The sequence below is a fragment of the Chanodichthys erythropterus genome, chromosome 10 (assembly GCF_024489055.1).
Source record: "Chanodichthys erythropterus isolate Z2021 chromosome 10, ASM2448905v1, whole genome shotgun sequence".
In the NCBI taxonomy this organism is placed as follows: Eukaryota; Metazoa; Chordata; class Actinopteri; order Cypriniformes; family Xenocyprididae; genus Chanodichthys; species Chanodichthys erythropterus.
The window spans coordinates 20858486-20877323 of record NC_090230.1 but is presented as its reverse complement, the minus strand read 5'-3'; the positions used below and the strand labels follow the sequence as shown (position 1 = coordinate 20877323).

Genomic DNA, 18838 nt, shown 5'->3' with positions numbered 1-18838 from the left:
CATGAACGCATGAACTAACTGTTCTGCATTTTTCATTGAGAGTATATGTCGTAGTTTAGATATATTTTTAAGATGGAAGAATGCAGTTTTGCAGATGCTAGTAACATGGCCTTCAAATAAAAGATTGGTATCAAAGAGCACACCCAGGTTCCTAGCTGACGACGAAGACTTAACAGAGCAGCCATCAAGTGTTAGACAATATTCTAGGTTATTACGTGAAGAAGTTTTTGGTCCAAAAATTAGAATCTCTGTTTTTTCTGAATTTAGTAGTAGGAAATTACTGGTCATCCAGTTTTTTATATCAGCTATGCATTCTGTTAATTTTGTGAATTGGTAAGTTTCATCAGGGCGTGAAGAAATATAGAGCTGAGTATCATCAGCGTAACAATGAAACTAACGCCATGCTTCCTAATGATATCTCCCAAGGGTAGCATGTACAGAGTGAAAAGCAATGGTCCTAGTACTGAGCCTTGCGGTACTCCATATTTAACTTGTGATCGATATGATATCTCATCGTTTACTACTACAAACTGATAACGGTTAGATAAGTATGATTTGAACCATGCCAATGCAATTCCACTAATGCCAACATAATTTTCAAGTCTATTTAAGAGAATATTGTGATCGATAGTGTCAAATGCAGCACTAAGATCCAGTAACACTAATAGAGAGATACAACAACGATCTGATGATAAGAGCCAATCATTAGTAACTCTAATGAGAGCAGTCTCAGTACTATGGTACGGTCTAAATCCTGACTGGAAATCCTCACAGATATTATTTCTTTTTAAAATGAACATAGTTGCGATGAAACTGCCTTTTCTAGTATTTTTGACAGAAAAGTAAGATTTGAGATCAGCCTGTAATTGACTAATTCTTTAGGATCTAGTTGTGTTTTTTTAATAAGAGGTTTAATAATAGCCAGCTTAAAAGTTTTTGGTACGTATCCTAATGACAAAGATGAATTAACAATATTAAGAAGGGGATCTATGACTTCTGGAAGCATCTCTTTTAATAGCTTAGTTGGTATAGGGTCTAACATACATGTTGTTGATTTTGGTGATTTAACAAGTTTAGACAATTCTTCCTCTCCTAAAGCAGTTAATGAAATGAATTTTTCCTCAGGGACACTACAATGCAATGTCTGACACGATACTGTAGTAGACGGTTGCATGGTTATAATTTTCTCTCTAATATTATCAATCTTGCAAGTAAAGAAGTTCATAAAGTCGTTACTGCTGTGCTCTTTGGGAACATCAGAAGTTGAAGCTTTATTTCTTGTTAATTTAGCCACTGTATCAAATAAATACCTAGGGTTGTGTTTATTTTCTTCTAAGAGTTTTGAAAAATAGGCAGATCTGGCAGTTTTTAAGGCCTTTCTGTACTCAATCATTTTCTCTCTCCACGAAATGCGAAATACTTCTAGTTTTGTTTTCTTCCAGCTACGCTCCATTTTTCTGGCTGCAGTTTTTAGGGCCCGAGTCTGCTCACTGTACCATGGCATTGGATTAAATTCCTTAATCTTTTTTAAACGCAAAGGAGCGACTGAATCTAATGTGCTGGAAAAGACAGAGGCAATAGTTTCTGTTGCAACATCGAGGTCTTCTAAGCTGTCAGGTATGCTAAGGCGATGAAACTGATTTTGAAGTTTATTTATAAAGCGATCTTTAGTGGTAGAAGTGATGGTTCTACCATATTTATGGCAGGGAGGCAGTTTAGCCTCTTTAACTAAATGTAGTATACACAAGACTAGATAATGATCTGAGATGTCGTCACTCTGCTGCAGAATTTCAACGGCGTCAATATCGATTCCATGTGACAATATTAGATCTAAAGTATGATTACGACAATGAGTGGGTCCTGACATGTGTTGTCTAACACCAATAGAATTTAGAATGTCCGTAAATGCCAATCCCAATGAGTCTTTTTTATTATCTACATGGATATTAAAATCACCAACAACAAGGACTTTATCTGCAGCTAGTACTAACTCTGATAGAAAATCAGAAAATTCTTTAATAAAGTCTGTATGGTGGCCTGTATACAGTAGCCAACACAAATGTCAACTTACATAATGTTACGTAAAGCACCATCACTTCGAAGGAATTATATTTGAAAGACTTTTGACTAATACTGTAAATATTATTATAAATTACAGCAACACCTCCCCCTTTGCCTTTCTGTCAAGGATTGTGTCGATAATCATAACCTTGAGGGCTAGACTCATTTAAAGTAATGTAATCGTCCGGTTTTAGCCAGGTTTCTGTAAAAAACACAGCACATCTAGATTATTGTCTGTGATAATATCATTTACAATAAGTGCTTTTGAAGCAAGTGATCTAATATTTAACAATCCAAGCTTTATCATTTGTTTATCATTATTATCTCGATTTTTTTATTTGTTGAACATCAATTAAATTTTTTTTCCATTAAATGGGTTTGGAAGTTTTTTGTTTTTATTAATTTGGGGTACAGACACAGTCTCTATGTGATAATATCTAGGTGTAAGAGTTTCTATGTGTTGGGATTTATCTGACTTCTGTAATGTGAGGCAGCTAGCAGACGGTCGGTTTAGCCAGTCTGTCTGCTTCCTGACCTGGGCCATAGTTTGTCATGTTTCAGCTCTAAGACTATGTGCCATATTACTAGAGAGAAGAGCAGCACCATCCCGGGAGGGATGAATACCATCTCTTTTCAACAGGTCAGGTCTGCCCCAAAAACTTTTCCAATTATCTATGAAACCTATATTATTCTGCGGACACCACTTAGACAGCCAGCCATTGAGTGATGATAATCTGCTAACTATCTCATCACTCCGATGAACAGGAAGGGGACCAGAGCAAATTACTTCTCCTGACATTGTACTTGCGAGTTCACACACCTCTTTAATGTTAATTTTAGTGATCTCCGACTGGCAAAGTCGAACATCATTTGTGCCGACGTGAATAATAATTTTCGAGTATTTACGATTAGCATTAGCCAGCACTTTTAAATTTGCTTTGATGTCAGGTGCTCTGGCTCCCGGCAAACATGTGACTATGGTGGCTGGTGTCTCTATTTTCACGTTCCGTGTAATAGAATCGCCAATTACTAGGGCACTTTCAACAGGATTCTCAGTGGGTGCGTCACTGAGTGGGGAGAACCTGTTTGATGTTCTTAATGGAACGGAAGAGTGGTGTTTTCCACGGCTAGGCCGCCTCACCGTTACCCAAGTGCCCTGCTGTGTGGGCTCTATAGCTGGAACCGAACAATGTACAGAATTCACTAAGCTAGTCGCATCCAAAACAGTATCTGAAGCCCCTGCATTCTTACTATCCTCGATTAAAGTTTGGATGCGTGTCTCTAATTCTGAGATTCTCTCTGTCAGCCTGACTATTTCCGTACATTTATGACATGTAAATCCCTCATCGCTGACAGAGAGGGCTATGCTAAACATGTGACAGATGGAACACGATATAACACTGGGAAAGGATGACATAACTCACCGTGTTTGTAGACTGATCCGAGTTGCCACAGCTGTTTGATGAACGCGTTGGAAGAGAAGCGCGTGAGACTGATGACAAGTTAAACAAGCTAGCGAGATGCAAACACGTTGTAACAGCGATTTAGATTCAAAGATTACAAGCTGGCGACGTCAGATTAATGTGGTGGGCAATAGTATATTTATAAAGTAATGATAATATAAGCAACAAAAAGTACGAGATTCAATAAAAGTAAGAGAAAACAAAGCTATACGGAGATACAAAACACTGAGCAACGAGGCAGAGAGGCAGACAGGAGCAATCGAGCAATCTGTGGCGGACCAGACCCTCTCGCTCTCTCGGAACCAGTAGTCGACCGCTGGTACATCCGAGGGTTCCCCAGTCCAGGGAAACAGTGGGGGTTGGTAGCCGTGTACGCACTGGAACAGGGTGAGTCCCAGTGGTAGGCTGACATAACAAGTTCTGGCCGTACTCAGCCCAACCCAGGAACTGGTTCCAAGAGTCCTGGTGGCCATGACAGAAGGTACGCAGGAAGCGTCCAATCTCCTGAATCTTCCGCTCCGTCTGCCTGTTCGTCTGGGGATGGTCACCTGAGGAGAGGCTTACCGTCACACCTTGGAGTTTGAAGAATGCCTTCCAGACCCTGGAGATGAACTGTGGTCCTTGGTCTGATTCAATATCCTCAGGAATTCCATAGTATCTGAAAATACAGTTAAACATTAATTCAGCAGTCTCCATAGCCATAGGCAATCCTCTTAGAGGGAACAGATGACGTGATTTGGAAAATCTGTCCACAACCACAAGTATGCAGGTACAGTTGTCTGATACGGGGATATGGCGCATTCCTTGCATCCCTGCAAGTACCTCCTGACATCAGCTGCCATGTTTGGCCAACAGAAGCGTTGTTTAAGCAACGAGAGGGTTTCATTGACCCCAGGGTGGCCAGTACCCAGCAAACCTGGGGGACAACCCGGCAGAGCATTGGTGGAGGCATTGGACTCGGCAAGGGTCTCTTCAGACCAGACAATGGGATTTACAAAGATCTTTTCTGGCAGAATAGATTCAGGGACTTCAGGGTTATCATCAGGACCATGGATGCGAGAGAGAGCATCAGCCTTTACATTTTTGGATCCTGGATGATACGTGATGGAGAAATTGAAACAGGTAAAGAACAGAGCCCATCTTGCCTGATGTGGGATTAGTCGCTTTGCATCACGAAGATATTCCAGGTTTTTATGATCGGTTAAGACCACAAACGGATGTTTTGCTCCTTCGAGCCAATGCCTTAACTCCTCCAGGGTGCACTCCCTATTCCCCTAGGCAAAAGAAAAATCAGGGTGTACCAGGAGGGGAGCAGTGGTGAAGGCTTCCTTGAGTGTCTTGAAGGCTTGGGTGGCAGCTGGAGTCCAGAACAGAGTTTTGGGCTTACTGCGTAGGAGATTAGTAAGTGGAGTGGAGATGATACTGAATGAACCTTGAATGAAGCGTCGATAAAAGTTGGCAAATGTGAGGAATCTCTGAAGTTCTTTTACTGTTGTGGGAATGGGCCAGTCCTTGATTGCGGAGACCTTCCTCTCGTCTATCCGGATGCCACTGCACTTGATGTAGTAGCCAAGGAACTACACTAAGGGCTGGTGGAAGATACACTTTTCTGCTTTCAGGAACAGGTTGCACTCCTCAGGCATTGCAGGACCTCCGTAATGTGGTGGAGATGGTCAGCCAGGCTCCGGGAGTAAATCAGGATGTCATCAATGTATACTAAGACTGACTTGTGCAGGAACTCCCGGAGCACCTTATGGATGAAATCCTGGAATACAGAGGGGGCGTTGACAAGTTTGTATGGCATGACCAAGTATTCATAGTGGCCAGTAGGGGTCACGAACGCAGTCTTCCATTTGTCCCCCTCACGTATCCGGATGAGGTTGTACACGCTTCGGAGGTCCAACTTGGTGAACACAGTGGCACCTCGGAGATGTTCCAGTGCAGAGGGGACGAGAGGAAGTGGGTATCGGAACTTTACTGTGATTTTATTGAGAGCTCTGTAATCTATGCAGGGCCGCAAGCCTCCATCCTTCTTCACCACAAAGAAAGCTTGAAGCAGCAGGGGAAGTGTATGTAGCCTTGGGACAGAGCCTCTTTAACCCTCTGGAGTCTGAGGCTGATTTGGGGCTTGGAGAAGTTTTGACATGCCCTGACATTTGTGCTTTTTTCAGTTGTTCATAAACATATTAATGACACAAGTGTCATTACACTGTATTCAGCACAAACTAGGCTACCATAATATGTGAGGAACATGTATGTACATGTTTGTATTTTTGAAGGAATAATGTTTATGCGTGGTTATTGAAAAAACAAAAAACTTAAGTCACTGAAATAAGGCCAAAAAAAGTATATTAAATCTGTGTTCACAAGACTTCTGGGTATTGGAGGTTGTAGACTAGAGTTTTTGCTTCAGAATTATGTAAAATTATGCTGCCTACTCCTTCATATAAAACAATATATTGATTTAGTTTTTGTAAGACACTTTTTGTCAAGAAACACAGTATGCGTGGAGGTGTGAATCATCATGAATAATGGGTCATTTACACCTGAGAAGAAAAAAGAATCACATAAATGACTTTCATGACCTGAAATGACTTTGATATTAATGAGGCCTTTCAGTCAGGTAGGCTGTGAAAAAAACCCTCTGTAATCATGTCTCAGCTCATCATAAACAGCAATACTGTGAAATATTATTACAATTTAAATGTATTTCTGTGATGCAAAGTGTCTGAACAATTATGTTACCTCTATGGCATTTCATATAGGCTTTTAGCTTAAAAGCATGCACATTTGGAGAAATATTGATGGATTCTTATATATTTATGTCAATTTTCTATACTGAGGAGTAATATTTATTCAATATTTGTCATCACTATGAGTGCTGGATACTGTGTTTTCAATTCATACTTGCAGCCGGAGGGCGCTCTGTACACCTTTAGGCCACAAATTCATATAAAGAAGAAAAGGAACCAGGAACTAACGGCATGTCTTCTAGAGATCGCTAACCATGGCTTTAACATCCAAATAAACACTTTTCAAGACAATAAATACACGATTGAGACAATGCATACAAGTATTGCCTCTGAATTTGCCTCTGAATAGCGCTGGCTCCGTGGGCGTGGCCGCATTAGCGGATAATAAGCTGAATCACGGACTTCTGACATGGCTCTCTTTTCATACAGATTACATAAACACAGAATGTTTGTTTTCGATTTGACTTGCACGATTTAAAACCTGACATTTCAATGTTTCTTTAGACATAAGTGTCATTTTTTTTGTCATTAGTATTCATAAGTTACAGTTCATTTTCTGAGAACTATCAGATTGGACTTCATTCAGAGGGAGACGAGAGATCACGCATCATGTTAGTTTTCTTTATTTTACAAAAAGCACAACATTGTGTTTTTACTCAGAGTGTACACAAATAAAAGATGACATTCTATAGTTTCAATTGATATATTACTTATGTCTCTATGACAAGAAATGACAGAGTATTTTAAGTCTGTTTTGCTGCAATGTGAAAAAAATCCTGCAAAATGCGCCGGCGCGTTTTCAGACCTCAGGGAGTTAATGTAATCCTCCATGGCCTTCTCCTTCGGGATAGAAAGTGAGTAGATTTTACCTTTGGGCACTGGCTCACCGGGAAGCAGATTAATGGCGCAGTCCCATGGCCGGTGTGGAGGCAGCATGGAGGCTTTCTTGGGGCAGAAGACGTCGCTGAAGTGGGAGTAACATTTAGGAAAATCCACGGAGCGCTTCTCTAGGGTACTTTCAATGGAAGTAGCACAGACTGGAAATTCTTCGGGACGCGGAGAACTTGGAACAGGAAATTCAGGAAAAGTCCAGGAAACACTTGTTTCCAGTCCAGGAAACACCCACTTCAGGATCTCCCCAGTCTTCCACGAGATGACTGGGTTGTGCTGCTCCAGCCATGGGCGCCCTAAGATCACGTCAGCAGTGGATTCCTCCAGAACCAGCGGATGGAGTTGCTCAATGTGGAGGATGCCGACTTGGAGTTGAATGGGGCCGATGCTGTAGTGCACTTGTCGTAGTGGTTTCCCAGTTACCGAGTGGCTCTGATAAGTCGACGGCGCAGCAGGTTTTCCAAAGACTTCTTTAAAGACTTCTGGCGTGTCTGTGACAATGACTTGTCTCCAAGGAATTAAAACTTTGTTTTAAAATAACAGTCGCCTTAAACTCACGCTGATGTTACTTTTATAACATCTCATGAGTTCTGATAAATGCAATTTCTACTTCTGAAGTGCTTCTTTTTATAAAGAACACTGATTTCTCACATAACGCAGTGAAGCAGCCCCTGTATAGAGTGAATTATTGATTCTCGAGCCATCAATATCAACCAATTCAGCACCACTGCCATGGACAGCACCTAGTAACGTTGCACTTAAGAAGATATACCTTAAGCATCCTCCTAAGGGATAGTTCAGGGAACACGCCTAGAAATGGTATATCTTCAGTTAAGGTCTATCTTTAGAGTCTGCGTAGCGCCAAGAGACAACGTTATCAGGAATTCCAGCCCTGGCTTTTCCAAGCTTTATAATGGCAGTGAATAGAGGATGAGATTTTGAAGCCTCAAAAAGTGCATCCATCCATCATAAAAGATATCCACACAGCTCTGGGGGGGGTTAATAAAGGCCTTCTGAAGCTAAGCAATGTGTTTGTGTAGGAAAAATATCCATATTTAAAACTTTAAAAACTAAAATAACTAGCTTCCGGCAGATGGTCGTATGCATGCCGACTTAAAAGAGTAGCCCCTAATGCGATATAGGAGTAACGTAAGCTTTGACGCCTTTTGCTGTTCATACAAATAGAAATCCTCCAGCATATCTCTTTAAAAATTATTTTTTTAGACTTCTAATTAGTGACAGTGTAACGAGGCGGGACTCAAGGTAAGATTCATCTGCAGGCTTTTATTAAACAAAGTTCGTACTAAGACAGGCAGGGGTCAAACAGTGGCAAACAGGTTTGGCAGAGAGCAGGCAGAATCGTGGTCAGGATACAGGCAATGGGTCAGGGCTGGCAGATAACAATCACAAATCCAGGAAACAATAAAGAGTCCAAAGCGCAGGTAGCAGAGTATCGTACACGGGAACAAACAGGATCAGAAACAGGCAGGCAGACAGACAGGGTAAATAACGCTTAGAATTGCTACACAGTAAACAAGACCTCGCAATGTGTGTGTGTGTGAGAGAGCCCTTTATAGTCCAGATAATGAGCTTCAGCTGTATGTGGCAATTGGTGATTGGTGGAGTGAATGCAGGTGATAGGCAAGGAGGATGCTGGGAAGTGTAGTCCGGATCTGACTGGAATCTCCTCTAAGCTTCCGTAATCGCCATTAGTCATGCGTCGGGTCAGAGTCATAAATCGATGCGCTGTCTGTTCAGGACTTAGTTATTTTAGTTTTTAGTTTTAAATATGGCTATTTTTCTTAAACAAACGCATCGATTTGCTTCAGAAGGCCTTTTTTTAACCCCCTGGAGTCGTGTGGATATATTTTATGGTGGATGGTTGCACTTTTTTGGGCTTCAGTCATGGGGTAATTTTCATTTTTGGGTGAACTAACCCTTTAAGAGTCCCAAAAATAAAAATGAAACTTAAGTAAATATGTATTTTTTCACTTGTTAAAAATGACAGCTGATTAATATGTTTGTCTTTTGGCTGGATTTTTTTTATATACATTTTTAATTACTGAATAAATAGTTTTGACCAAATAATGGTGTAAGATTTGGTTACATTTTGTTATTCTGTTTTTTTTTTTTTTTTTTCTTGCTTTGTTTTTAGGATCTTGAGAGCAAAATAATCAAGTTTCTGAAGAATGAGTTGGGAATCTTTAAAAAAATATTACAAAAAGACAACACACAATATTTTGTGAAGGACTTTAATGAGAATAGATGCAGTATCAAAGAAGCAGCTCTTGATCTCACACTACACTACCTGAGAGAGATTAATCAAGATGAAGCTGCTGATACTTTAGAAGGTAAGAGACTCATTAACATCTGTCAGATTGTCATTTTTAAATGTAGGAGAGAAAATTAATATTAAAAATATCTGTATTTTTATTTGGATGTTTAGATGAGCTGGCCTTCATTCATCAGCTTAAATGCAACCTGAAGAATAAGTATCAATGTGTGTTTGAAGGAATTGCAAAGCATGGTGACTCCACTCTTCTGAATAACATCTACACAGATCTTTATATCACTCAGGGTGGTGGTGAACAGGTCAATACTGAACATGAGGTAAGACAGATTGAAGTGGCTTCCCGGCGTCATGACTCACAAGAGATACCAATTGAATCCAAAAGTTTGTTTGAAACACCTGGACAAGACAAGAAGATCAGAACCGTACTGACAAAAGGAGTTGCTGGCATTGGAAAATCTGTTTCTGTGCAAAAGTTTATTCTGGATTGGGCTGAAGGAAAAGAAAATCAAGATATCAGCTTCATATTTCCTCTTCCTTTTCGGGAGATAAACTTAAAGGAGAAAGAAACACGAAGCTTGATGAGCCTAATAAGTGAGTCTTTCCCAGAGACAAAAGGACTGAACCTTACAAGAAGGAGTCAATTCAAAGTCCTGTTTATCCTTGATGGATTGGATGAATGTCGACTTCCTCTAAACTTTGATGGTAATGAGACGTGGCGTGATGTATCAGCACCAGCCTCTCTGGATGTTCTCCTAACAAATCTCATCAAGGGAAATCTGCTTCCTTCTGCTTTCATCTGGATCACCACCAGACCAGCAGCTGCCAGTAAGATTCCTCCTGACTGTATCGACCGGCTGACAGAGATAAGAGGATTCAATGATGCACAAAAGGAGGAATACTTTAGAAAAAGATTAACTGATAAGAAAATGGCCAATGAAATCATTGATCATGTTAAAAAATCACAGAGTCTCTTTATTATGTGCCACATCCCAGTCTTCTGCTGGATTTCAACCACTGTTCTCCAGAACATTTTGGAGGAGAAAAGAAATTATGTGAAAAACAATCAGACTGATGACGCCTCTAAAACACTGCAGGAATCAAATACTGAAGACACTCCCAAGACGCTGACACAAATGTACACACAATTTCTCCGCTTTCAGATCCAGCAGAGCCACCGAAAGTATGATGGAAAATACTCACCAGATGTTTCCTGGGATAAAGATGCCATCCTTTCACTGGGGAAACTGGCGTTTCATCAGCTGGAAAGAAACAACCTGATCTTCTATGACACAGACCTGGAAGCCTGTGGTATTGACGTCTATAAGGCATCAGTGTATTCAGGCATGTGTACCCAGATCTTTAAGGAGGAAACGGGGATCATTCTTGGAACCGTGTACTGCTTTGTTCACTTGAGTATTCAAGAGTTTATTGCAGCCCTTTATGCACATCTGTTTCAAGACATCAATAATAAAATCGCATTTGATCAAAAGTCTACAGAACAGGAAAACAAAAATGAATCCATGATTGATTTGCTCAAGACTGCAGTGGACAAGGCACTTGAGAGTGACAATGGACACCTGGACCTTTTCCTTCGCTTCCTCCTTGGTCTGTCATTCCAGTCCAATCGGCGACTCTTACAAGGTCTGTTGACACAGCAAGACGACAATGACACGAGCAAAAAGGAAATAGTTTGGTACATCAAGAAGAAATTTGAAGATAATCTGTCTCCAGAGAGATCCATCAATCTGTTCTACTGTCTGATGGAACTGAATGATCAAACTCTAGTGAAAGAGATTCAGACCCACCTTAACAAAGGAAGTCTCTCATATGGTGACCTTTCACCTGCCCAATGGTCTGCTTTGGCCTTTGTATTGTTGACATCAGAGGAAGAGCTGGAGGAGTTTGAGCTTCAGAAATTCAAGAAATCAGACGAGTGTCTCATTAGACTATCGTCAGTCATCAAAACCTCCAAAAGAGCTCTGTAAGTCATTAAACAAAGTCAAGTTTTTCCCTCATCTGGTAAACACAGTTATCTACATGGATAAGTAATAAAAGTTTTTCTTTATCTTGTTATTTTTTTCTTTAAAGAATGCAGTCCCGTATTATTAAAGTGTAAAACTAATATTTTATTGTATTTATATTAATATGTAGAAAATTCTGTTCTTCAGCAAAACAAACACTTAAGTTAGCAGAGAAAGAAGCATCACATTATTATACAACACATTGGTCCATAATTATTTCCACTCTACTAATGCAGTTTTCTTCATTTTTTTATATAGAGGACATACACTCTTATAAATCTTAATGCTCAAATTATTAACGTCCAGATTCTACACCTCAAGTCACGATAAAGTTAGCACTTTCAAATGTACAACTTATTGTTATTAAAGCCATAAACCTTAATATTTTCATCCAGACATTCTTGTTTGTTTTATTTAGCTAGTTTGTAATAATACTAGTTTTTTATACATGGGAAATATATTTAATATTTGTATTTAGCAAATGTATTACAGTATAAAAAGTCTAATTCTGTTATGTAATTTATTCCCTTTGTAGACTAAATGATTGTAATTTAACAGACAAAAGCTGTTCAGCTCTGGCAACAGTTCTTGGATCAGATACCAATCTGAAAGAGCTGAACATGAACAATAATAATCTACAGGATTCAGGAGTGAAGCTGCTCTGCAGTGGACTGAAGAATATAAAGTGTAAATTGGAGATACTGAGGTAAGTTGTGTGACAACAGACAAAAAAATTGAGCTCAAGCAAAACTGAAAGTGATTTGTTTAAGATATGATTTCGAAAATGTATATATGGGATTGTATTTTTTGAAAGTACATTAAATAGACATGATACATTTTCAATTTTTCCATTATATGAGCAGTATGCAAAATGCTTAAAGGGATAGTTCACCCAAAAGTAAAAATTCAGATTATCAACACTCATTCCAAATTAGTCGTTCCAAAACCCATACAGGGCTCGACAATAAGGACTGCCTGATGGCCCGGGCCCAGCATGGACGATGCTCGGGACAGTTGGCGGAATTGTCACTTTCCCAGTTGGGCCAGTGTTGCATCGTAGAGGTGTGCAATATATAGGCCTATATCGTCTATGTACGGTAATATCTAATTGTTGTTTTAATAATCTGACATTATCGAGTATGTCCCTCACTTTACAAAAAGGAAACAAAAACACACCCATAGTGCATGCATACATTCTGTGATGTAGTCTAGTAGGTTAGACGAGTGTGTGTGCGTATGTAGAGTGCATATTTTATCTAGTATATTAAAATGCATTTAGAATCCCCCCAGAATTCAAGATAAGGGGCAAAAATGTCTTTTATATTTTTATCATTTAATATAGTTAACCAATATCACATGAAGAATGCCATTTTTTCTCCAAATATTAGCATGATTACAAATGCAATATCGATTTTTTACAACAGTTCAATAAACAAGAAGTTAATAATAAGTAACTTAAAGTTTAGACATATTGCCTGTTTTTCGCCAACGAAAATGGTTCCAAACAAAGCCACAGCATTGTTTTGCGTCTCTGGGAAACGTGTTTCCTTACTGAATGAATCCACTTTTTTTAACGAATCGGTTGAAAGAATGATTCAATGACTCACTCATTAAGGCAGTCAAATGCTTTGTTTCTGAATGAATCAGCTGTTTGAATGAATCAGTTGAATCAATGACTCACTCATTAACAGTGACTTGCTGCCACCTACTGGCGGTTTTAGTTTCACATTTAAAGTATCTTTTCATTTTTAAAATAATTTCAATGATCAATATTCAATATTTTATGTTTAAAAAATAAAAACATTATTTATGCATTTGTAACTGCAGGTGAAATTAATTGATGTCCACTCTGAGCTGCATTAAACTGTGTAAATGCATCTAAATGCCACTTCAGATGCAGCTTCTCTGTTTCCTCTGCATTGCAAAGATGAATTTTGTTTATATTGATTTCATTTGATTGGTAACAGCCCTATTGTGTCTTATTACGCTTACTGATTAAAGGCAAGAATTTGACACAAAAGATGATGCATACATTTAATTCGTTTTTTAAAAAAAATGCTTTAAAAGGGTAAAAAACTATTTAAACTTATTGGAAAAGACAATATCTGTCACTGCTGCGAACTGACCACCACACAGAATATGAAAAATATCCAAAAACTTTTTGGAGTCAGTGGTCCATGGCAGTCCTACACACTCAGCAAAATATCATCTAATTATCATTATTGATAAAATCCCAGAAAATATTGAGATATAAATTTTTGGCAATATCGCACACCCCTACTGCATTGTCATGGAAGTTGATAATTTGCACGTTTTTAAGGCTTGCTAACTGTAATATTCATGTTCAAGAAGACGCGGAAGTACCCACACCTCCTTATGTTATGTTATGTTATTGTCTTTTTTTTTTTTTTTTTGGTGGGGCCAGTGACAATTTTGGCTGGGCAAGCAAAAATTTAAACCACTGGCCCAATCGGGCCAGTAGAAAAAATCCTTATCCTGCCATAAGACCCCAACCTCCCCGGAACATGATCTCTACTGAGGATTTTCACTAAGCCACTGGTCGCAGACTTTACCTAATCCCAACCTAACCAAGATTTAAATATTTAAAACCCAAACCTAAAAAGAAAAAAAGTCCCATATAGGGGGCTGTAACAGGAGGAATGTGATGTTTCTCTAAAAAAATACAAAAGTTCATTCCAAACTATTTTTTTTTAAGATAATGTCAGTTTTATTCTAAGATGGTTATTGAACCATATAAAGCTGTAAATAATTGTCTAAGCACACTGAATAGAGAATTTTGTGGATTGAGAGTTGATGATTGACAAAAATATAATAAATTAGGCATAATAGACTTTTTAATTATATTCTTCCAATCATTCATATGGGTCATATAAAGAGTATTTAGTTCATAAAATGTTAAATATGTATGTCACTGTCCTCAGATTATTCATTGCTCTATTGCTATGAATCATCGTCATGGCATGTGTTCCATTCTGAGGTACATTTGCTTGTACACTGCTGATCATTCAGATCAAAGACTTTCATACCTGTAGAGTTTTAGATGATAGAAACCTTAAAAGTGACTGTAAACTGGAGATTCTCAGGTAAGTTGTTGTCTACCATATTGAAGTTCTCCGGGCTTTTTGTTTGCCTCCATATTCATTTGTCAGTTTTAGATTTGCAAATAAACTTTAATCAATTTGTACAAGGAATAAAATATAATTCATTTATTCATAATTCATACATTTGCATTCTTCTTCTAGACTCTCAAAATGCAATATCACTGAAGAAGGTTATAAAGCTCTGGCTTCAGCTCTGAGATCAAACCCATCACACCTGATAGAGCTGGATCTCACAGGAAATGATCCTGGACAATCAGGAGTGAAGGAGCTCAATGATTTACTACAGAATCCAACCTGTCAACTGAAGACACTGAGGTGAGGCATGGTGACATGATACAAAATAAATGATATGCAGGTAAATTGTTTATAGAAATATTATTTCACTAATACAATGTTACATACAATATTTAACACTTTATTTCCCCATTGTCTATTTTTTAATTCTCAGTTTTTTGAGAACTGAATTGAATCCTATTTCATCTTCCTTTCTGCAGGTTTTTGAGTCCTGCTGCAGATGAAGCATGTCAGTATGTGAGAGGAATTGTGGGTAAAAATCCATTACTCCTGAGAGAGCTGAAGCTGAGTGATCGTGAACTAGGAGACTCAAATGTGACGAAGCTCGCTGCTCTGCTGCAGGATAAACACTGTAAACTGAACACACTTCAGTGAGTATTTCACATTATTTACCAGAACATTCTTAGACTTCGGGAAATGCATTGTGTTTTTGTCCCAGTGAGCAAACCAAGGCTGACACTGACAAGGAAAAACCTGCTCTTGATGTGAAGTGAATGCGTAAACTAATTAGTGGTGTGAGAGGCATCTGAATACATGCATCGGTATATCGCTGCTCAGCTGTTTTGAACTTTTTATCCCTGAGCGAAGAATGACTTTTATGCTCAATATATCACAGCCTTTATACTCACTTTAAATTTGTAAATAAATTCTTCATCTTAGTGATGTATTTTGTTATCTGGTGGAAAAAAAAAAGATAATCTCATTCTCTGTCTGCTTGTATGTTTGTTGTGAAGATGCTATAACTTTACAGAATGAAGAGTTTGTCTCACTTCTCCCAATGTAGGTTAAGATACTGTGATATGACAGATGAAGGTTGTTCTGCTGTGACTTCAGCTCTGAAATCAAACCCATCACACCTGAGAGAACTGGACCTGAGTGGGAATAAACTAGGAGACTCTGGAGTGAAAAACATCTGTGATCTACTGATGAACCCACAATGCAAACTGAAAAAACTAGAGTAAGTAACATTGTACTGTACAGCAGTTACAGTGTGTTTTACAGTTTGCTTTTTAGTTATATATTTTAAGACAACAACTTATTATATTAAGTGTCTTTAAAGGTGCAGTGTGTAAATTTTAGTGGCATTTAGGTTGTGAGTTGCACTGCTTACACTCCCTTTCGAAGCACATAAAGAAGCTACAGTGGCTGACCAAGGACAAAGATGTCCTCGTCTGAGACAGAAGAGAGTAGCCCGTCAAGCAATAAGGTTTCATCTTACTTCTAACAAAGAAGAGTCTCTGCTTCTAATAAACTAGATGATGACGACTACTACTACGTCGTATTCTTCTTATTTGTGTGTATTTAACATAGTGACGATGCAAGCTGCCTCTAAAAACGCCAAGGAAGAAGAACAACAACAAAGTGATGAAGCACTCTCTCTAAAGCAGTTTGTCCGTTTAGGGCTACTGTAGAAACATGCCGGCGCAAAATGGCAACTTCCATATAAGGGGACCCATGGTGTATGTAGATAGAAATAGCTCATTCTAAGGTAATAAAAACATAATGGTTCATTAGTAAGGTTTTTATACACCACTGAAAACATACTATATTATATTGCATTTCTGTCAATAGATCCTCCTAAATACAGTATTACACACTGGAACTATAAATAGAAATTAATTGTTTAATTTAAAGAATTTAATACAATGAGATTCATATCTGCTACTACAATAAATAAAGAGAAATAAAATAATCAGGGCCCTGATCACGCTGTCAGGGTTTATTTTGCAATTAAAAATTGGCTGGATTTGGTAATCATAGATCCGAGCCATTGTCCTTTCTCTTTCTGTCTTCAGGCTGTGTGGATGCAGTATTAAAGAAAAACACTATTACCTTCTGAATTTAGCTCTGAAATCAAACTCATCACAGCTGAGAGAGCTGGACCTCAGTGGGAATGAACTAAAAAACACAAGAGTGAAGCACTTATGTGATGCACTGAAAGATTCACACTGTAACCTGGAGAGATTGAGGTGAGGAACATTCAACTACATTCCTAGTCCTTTAATTGTCTTAAACATTTTAATTTTAAATCACTGGTCAGGCAATTAGCAAGAATTGCACAAATACTTTAGATAAAGTAACTTCGCTTGAAATAGCCTTTCCATTTGTTTTCCTTAAATGTTTAAGCTATATGGGTAAACTTGCAGACAGCTTTTAGAGGAAGAGAGTCAGTGTTGTTCCACTCAATGTTAATGGTTTCAAACTGTACATAAGTAGTTGAAAAATGTCTCCCAGGTCGTTTGACATTTATTCGAGACCAAATATTCACTATAGGGTTCTAGCAAGGTCAAAACATGTCCCTGATGGACTTCTCAAGCCACTTATTGGATGTCTTTGTAATTTGGGCAGAAACAATGCCTTGTTGAAAGATAATAACTTTTGGCAAACAACTAAATGAAACATAATGAAGTGTTTGTTTGTCTCATTTCTCCCAATGTAGGTTAAGATACTGTGATATGACGTATGAGTGTTCTTCTGCTCTGACTTCAGCTCTAAAATCAAACCCATCACACCTGATAGAGCTGAACTTGAGCGGGAATAAACTTGGAGACTCTGGAGTTGAAAATATATGTGATCTACTGATGAATTTACAGTGCAAGCTTAAAATACTAGAGTTAGTATCATTATACTTTACAGCAGTTACAGTGTGATTAAAGTTTAGTTTATTTATTTATTTTAAGACAACATTACCCAAGTTGCATCATGTGTAACACTGCACTTTCTTGCACTTTACCATCTGAAGATACATTGATAATGCACATTTTTTTTTTGAGTGAAGATGGCTTTAGATGTGGGTTGTAAGTAGTATCCTCAAATCTTAGTTATGCTTCTTTATTCATTTATGGTCATATAATTACGTTTTCAGGTGTTTGATGTTGTATTAGTGTACTGTATGGCATTTAATCATGAGAACTCACACAAGAACTTAACATGAATCTGAGTCATGGTCTTTTCTCTTTGTGTCTTCAGTCTGTGTGAATGCAGTATTACAGAGAAACAGTGTCGCATCCTGACTTCAACACTGAATTCAAACCCATCACACCTGAGAGAGCTGGACCTTAGTGGAAATAAAATAGAAAACACAGGAGTGAAACACTTATGTGATGTGCTGAAGGATTCACACTGTAACCTGGAGAGCTTGAGGTCAGTAACATTCACATACTGTCAGGACTGTTTAGTTTCATTGTGTTTTAGGTTGGCTTTCGCTGTTTCTGTTCCTGATTTCTTGTTCCTTGGTTTCCAATTAAGTTACGCACCTGGTTCTTGTTTTGTTAATTACCATCCCTGTGTATTTCATCTCTAAGTTCTCTGTTCTTTATTTGGTTTCATAATGCTTATGTGGAAGTGTAGTATGTTTTCTGAGTTTCTTAATGTTCATTAAAGCTTCCTTGTATCTATTTGCTGCCATCACATGTCTTTCTTGTGGATTATACTACATGGTACAACTCATGGCAGAACACTGCATCCAAAGAAAGAAAAAAGTAAAAATAAACATGGACTTACCAGCTGTCCACCTGCCTGGATCAGAAGAATTGAGCACAAAAGAGACTTTTCCCTCATGTGTTTCTCCATACAAGCCTGAATAAGTGCACTAAGGAATGTGAAGTGTGTACTGGTCCAATATGGATCCTCTTTGACCATCTGCATCTAGGAAGAGGACAACGATGGTCCCGCTCCAAAACCAGAGCCCAGTCAGACTTCAGTCACACTTTCATCGACCAAGAGCCTGAGCCCACCGCAGTCTCTGAGCCTGAGCCCATCATGAAGACAGTGTCTGAGCTTAATACTGAGGCCATTTTCATCCCACCCTAGCCCCACAGAGAGACCAGGTGTGTGAGCTGGTAACAACGTCCATCAAGGAGAGCATCCTAGTGGATTATGATGTCATGGAGTGGAGTTCCGCCCATGCTCCCATCGCTGAGGGTGAGCTGTGCCTGGT

At 38.7% G+C, this 18838-nt stretch overlaps 1 protein-coding gene across 6 annotated transcripts in view; it reads left to right on the top strand.

Annotated features, from left to right (window-relative positions):
* The window catches only part of LOC137027901 (NLR family CARD domain-containing protein 3-like), a 30617-nt gene that overhangs the window by 5891 nt on the left and 5888 nt on the right, over positions 1-18838 (top strand). For all 6 annotated transcript variants that reach the window (XM_067396514.1, XM_067396512.1, XM_067396515.1 and 3 more), the window contains 9 exons: positions 9324-9519; positions 9615-11442; positions 12018-12188; positions 14746-14919; positions 15099-15269; positions 15683-15856; positions 16695-16868; positions 17339-17512; positions 17869-18042. In XM_067396514.1, the coding sequence (XP_067252615.1) occupies positions 9324-9519; positions 9615-11442; positions 12018-12188; positions 14746-14919; positions 15099-15269; positions 15683-15856; positions 16695-16868; positions 17339-17512; positions 17869-18042 (3236 nt within the window). The remainder of the gene's footprint in view (positions 1-9323; positions 9520-9614; positions 11443-12017; positions 12189-14745; positions 14920-15098; positions 15270-15682; positions 15857-16694; positions 16869-17338; positions 17513-17868; positions 18043-18838) is intronic.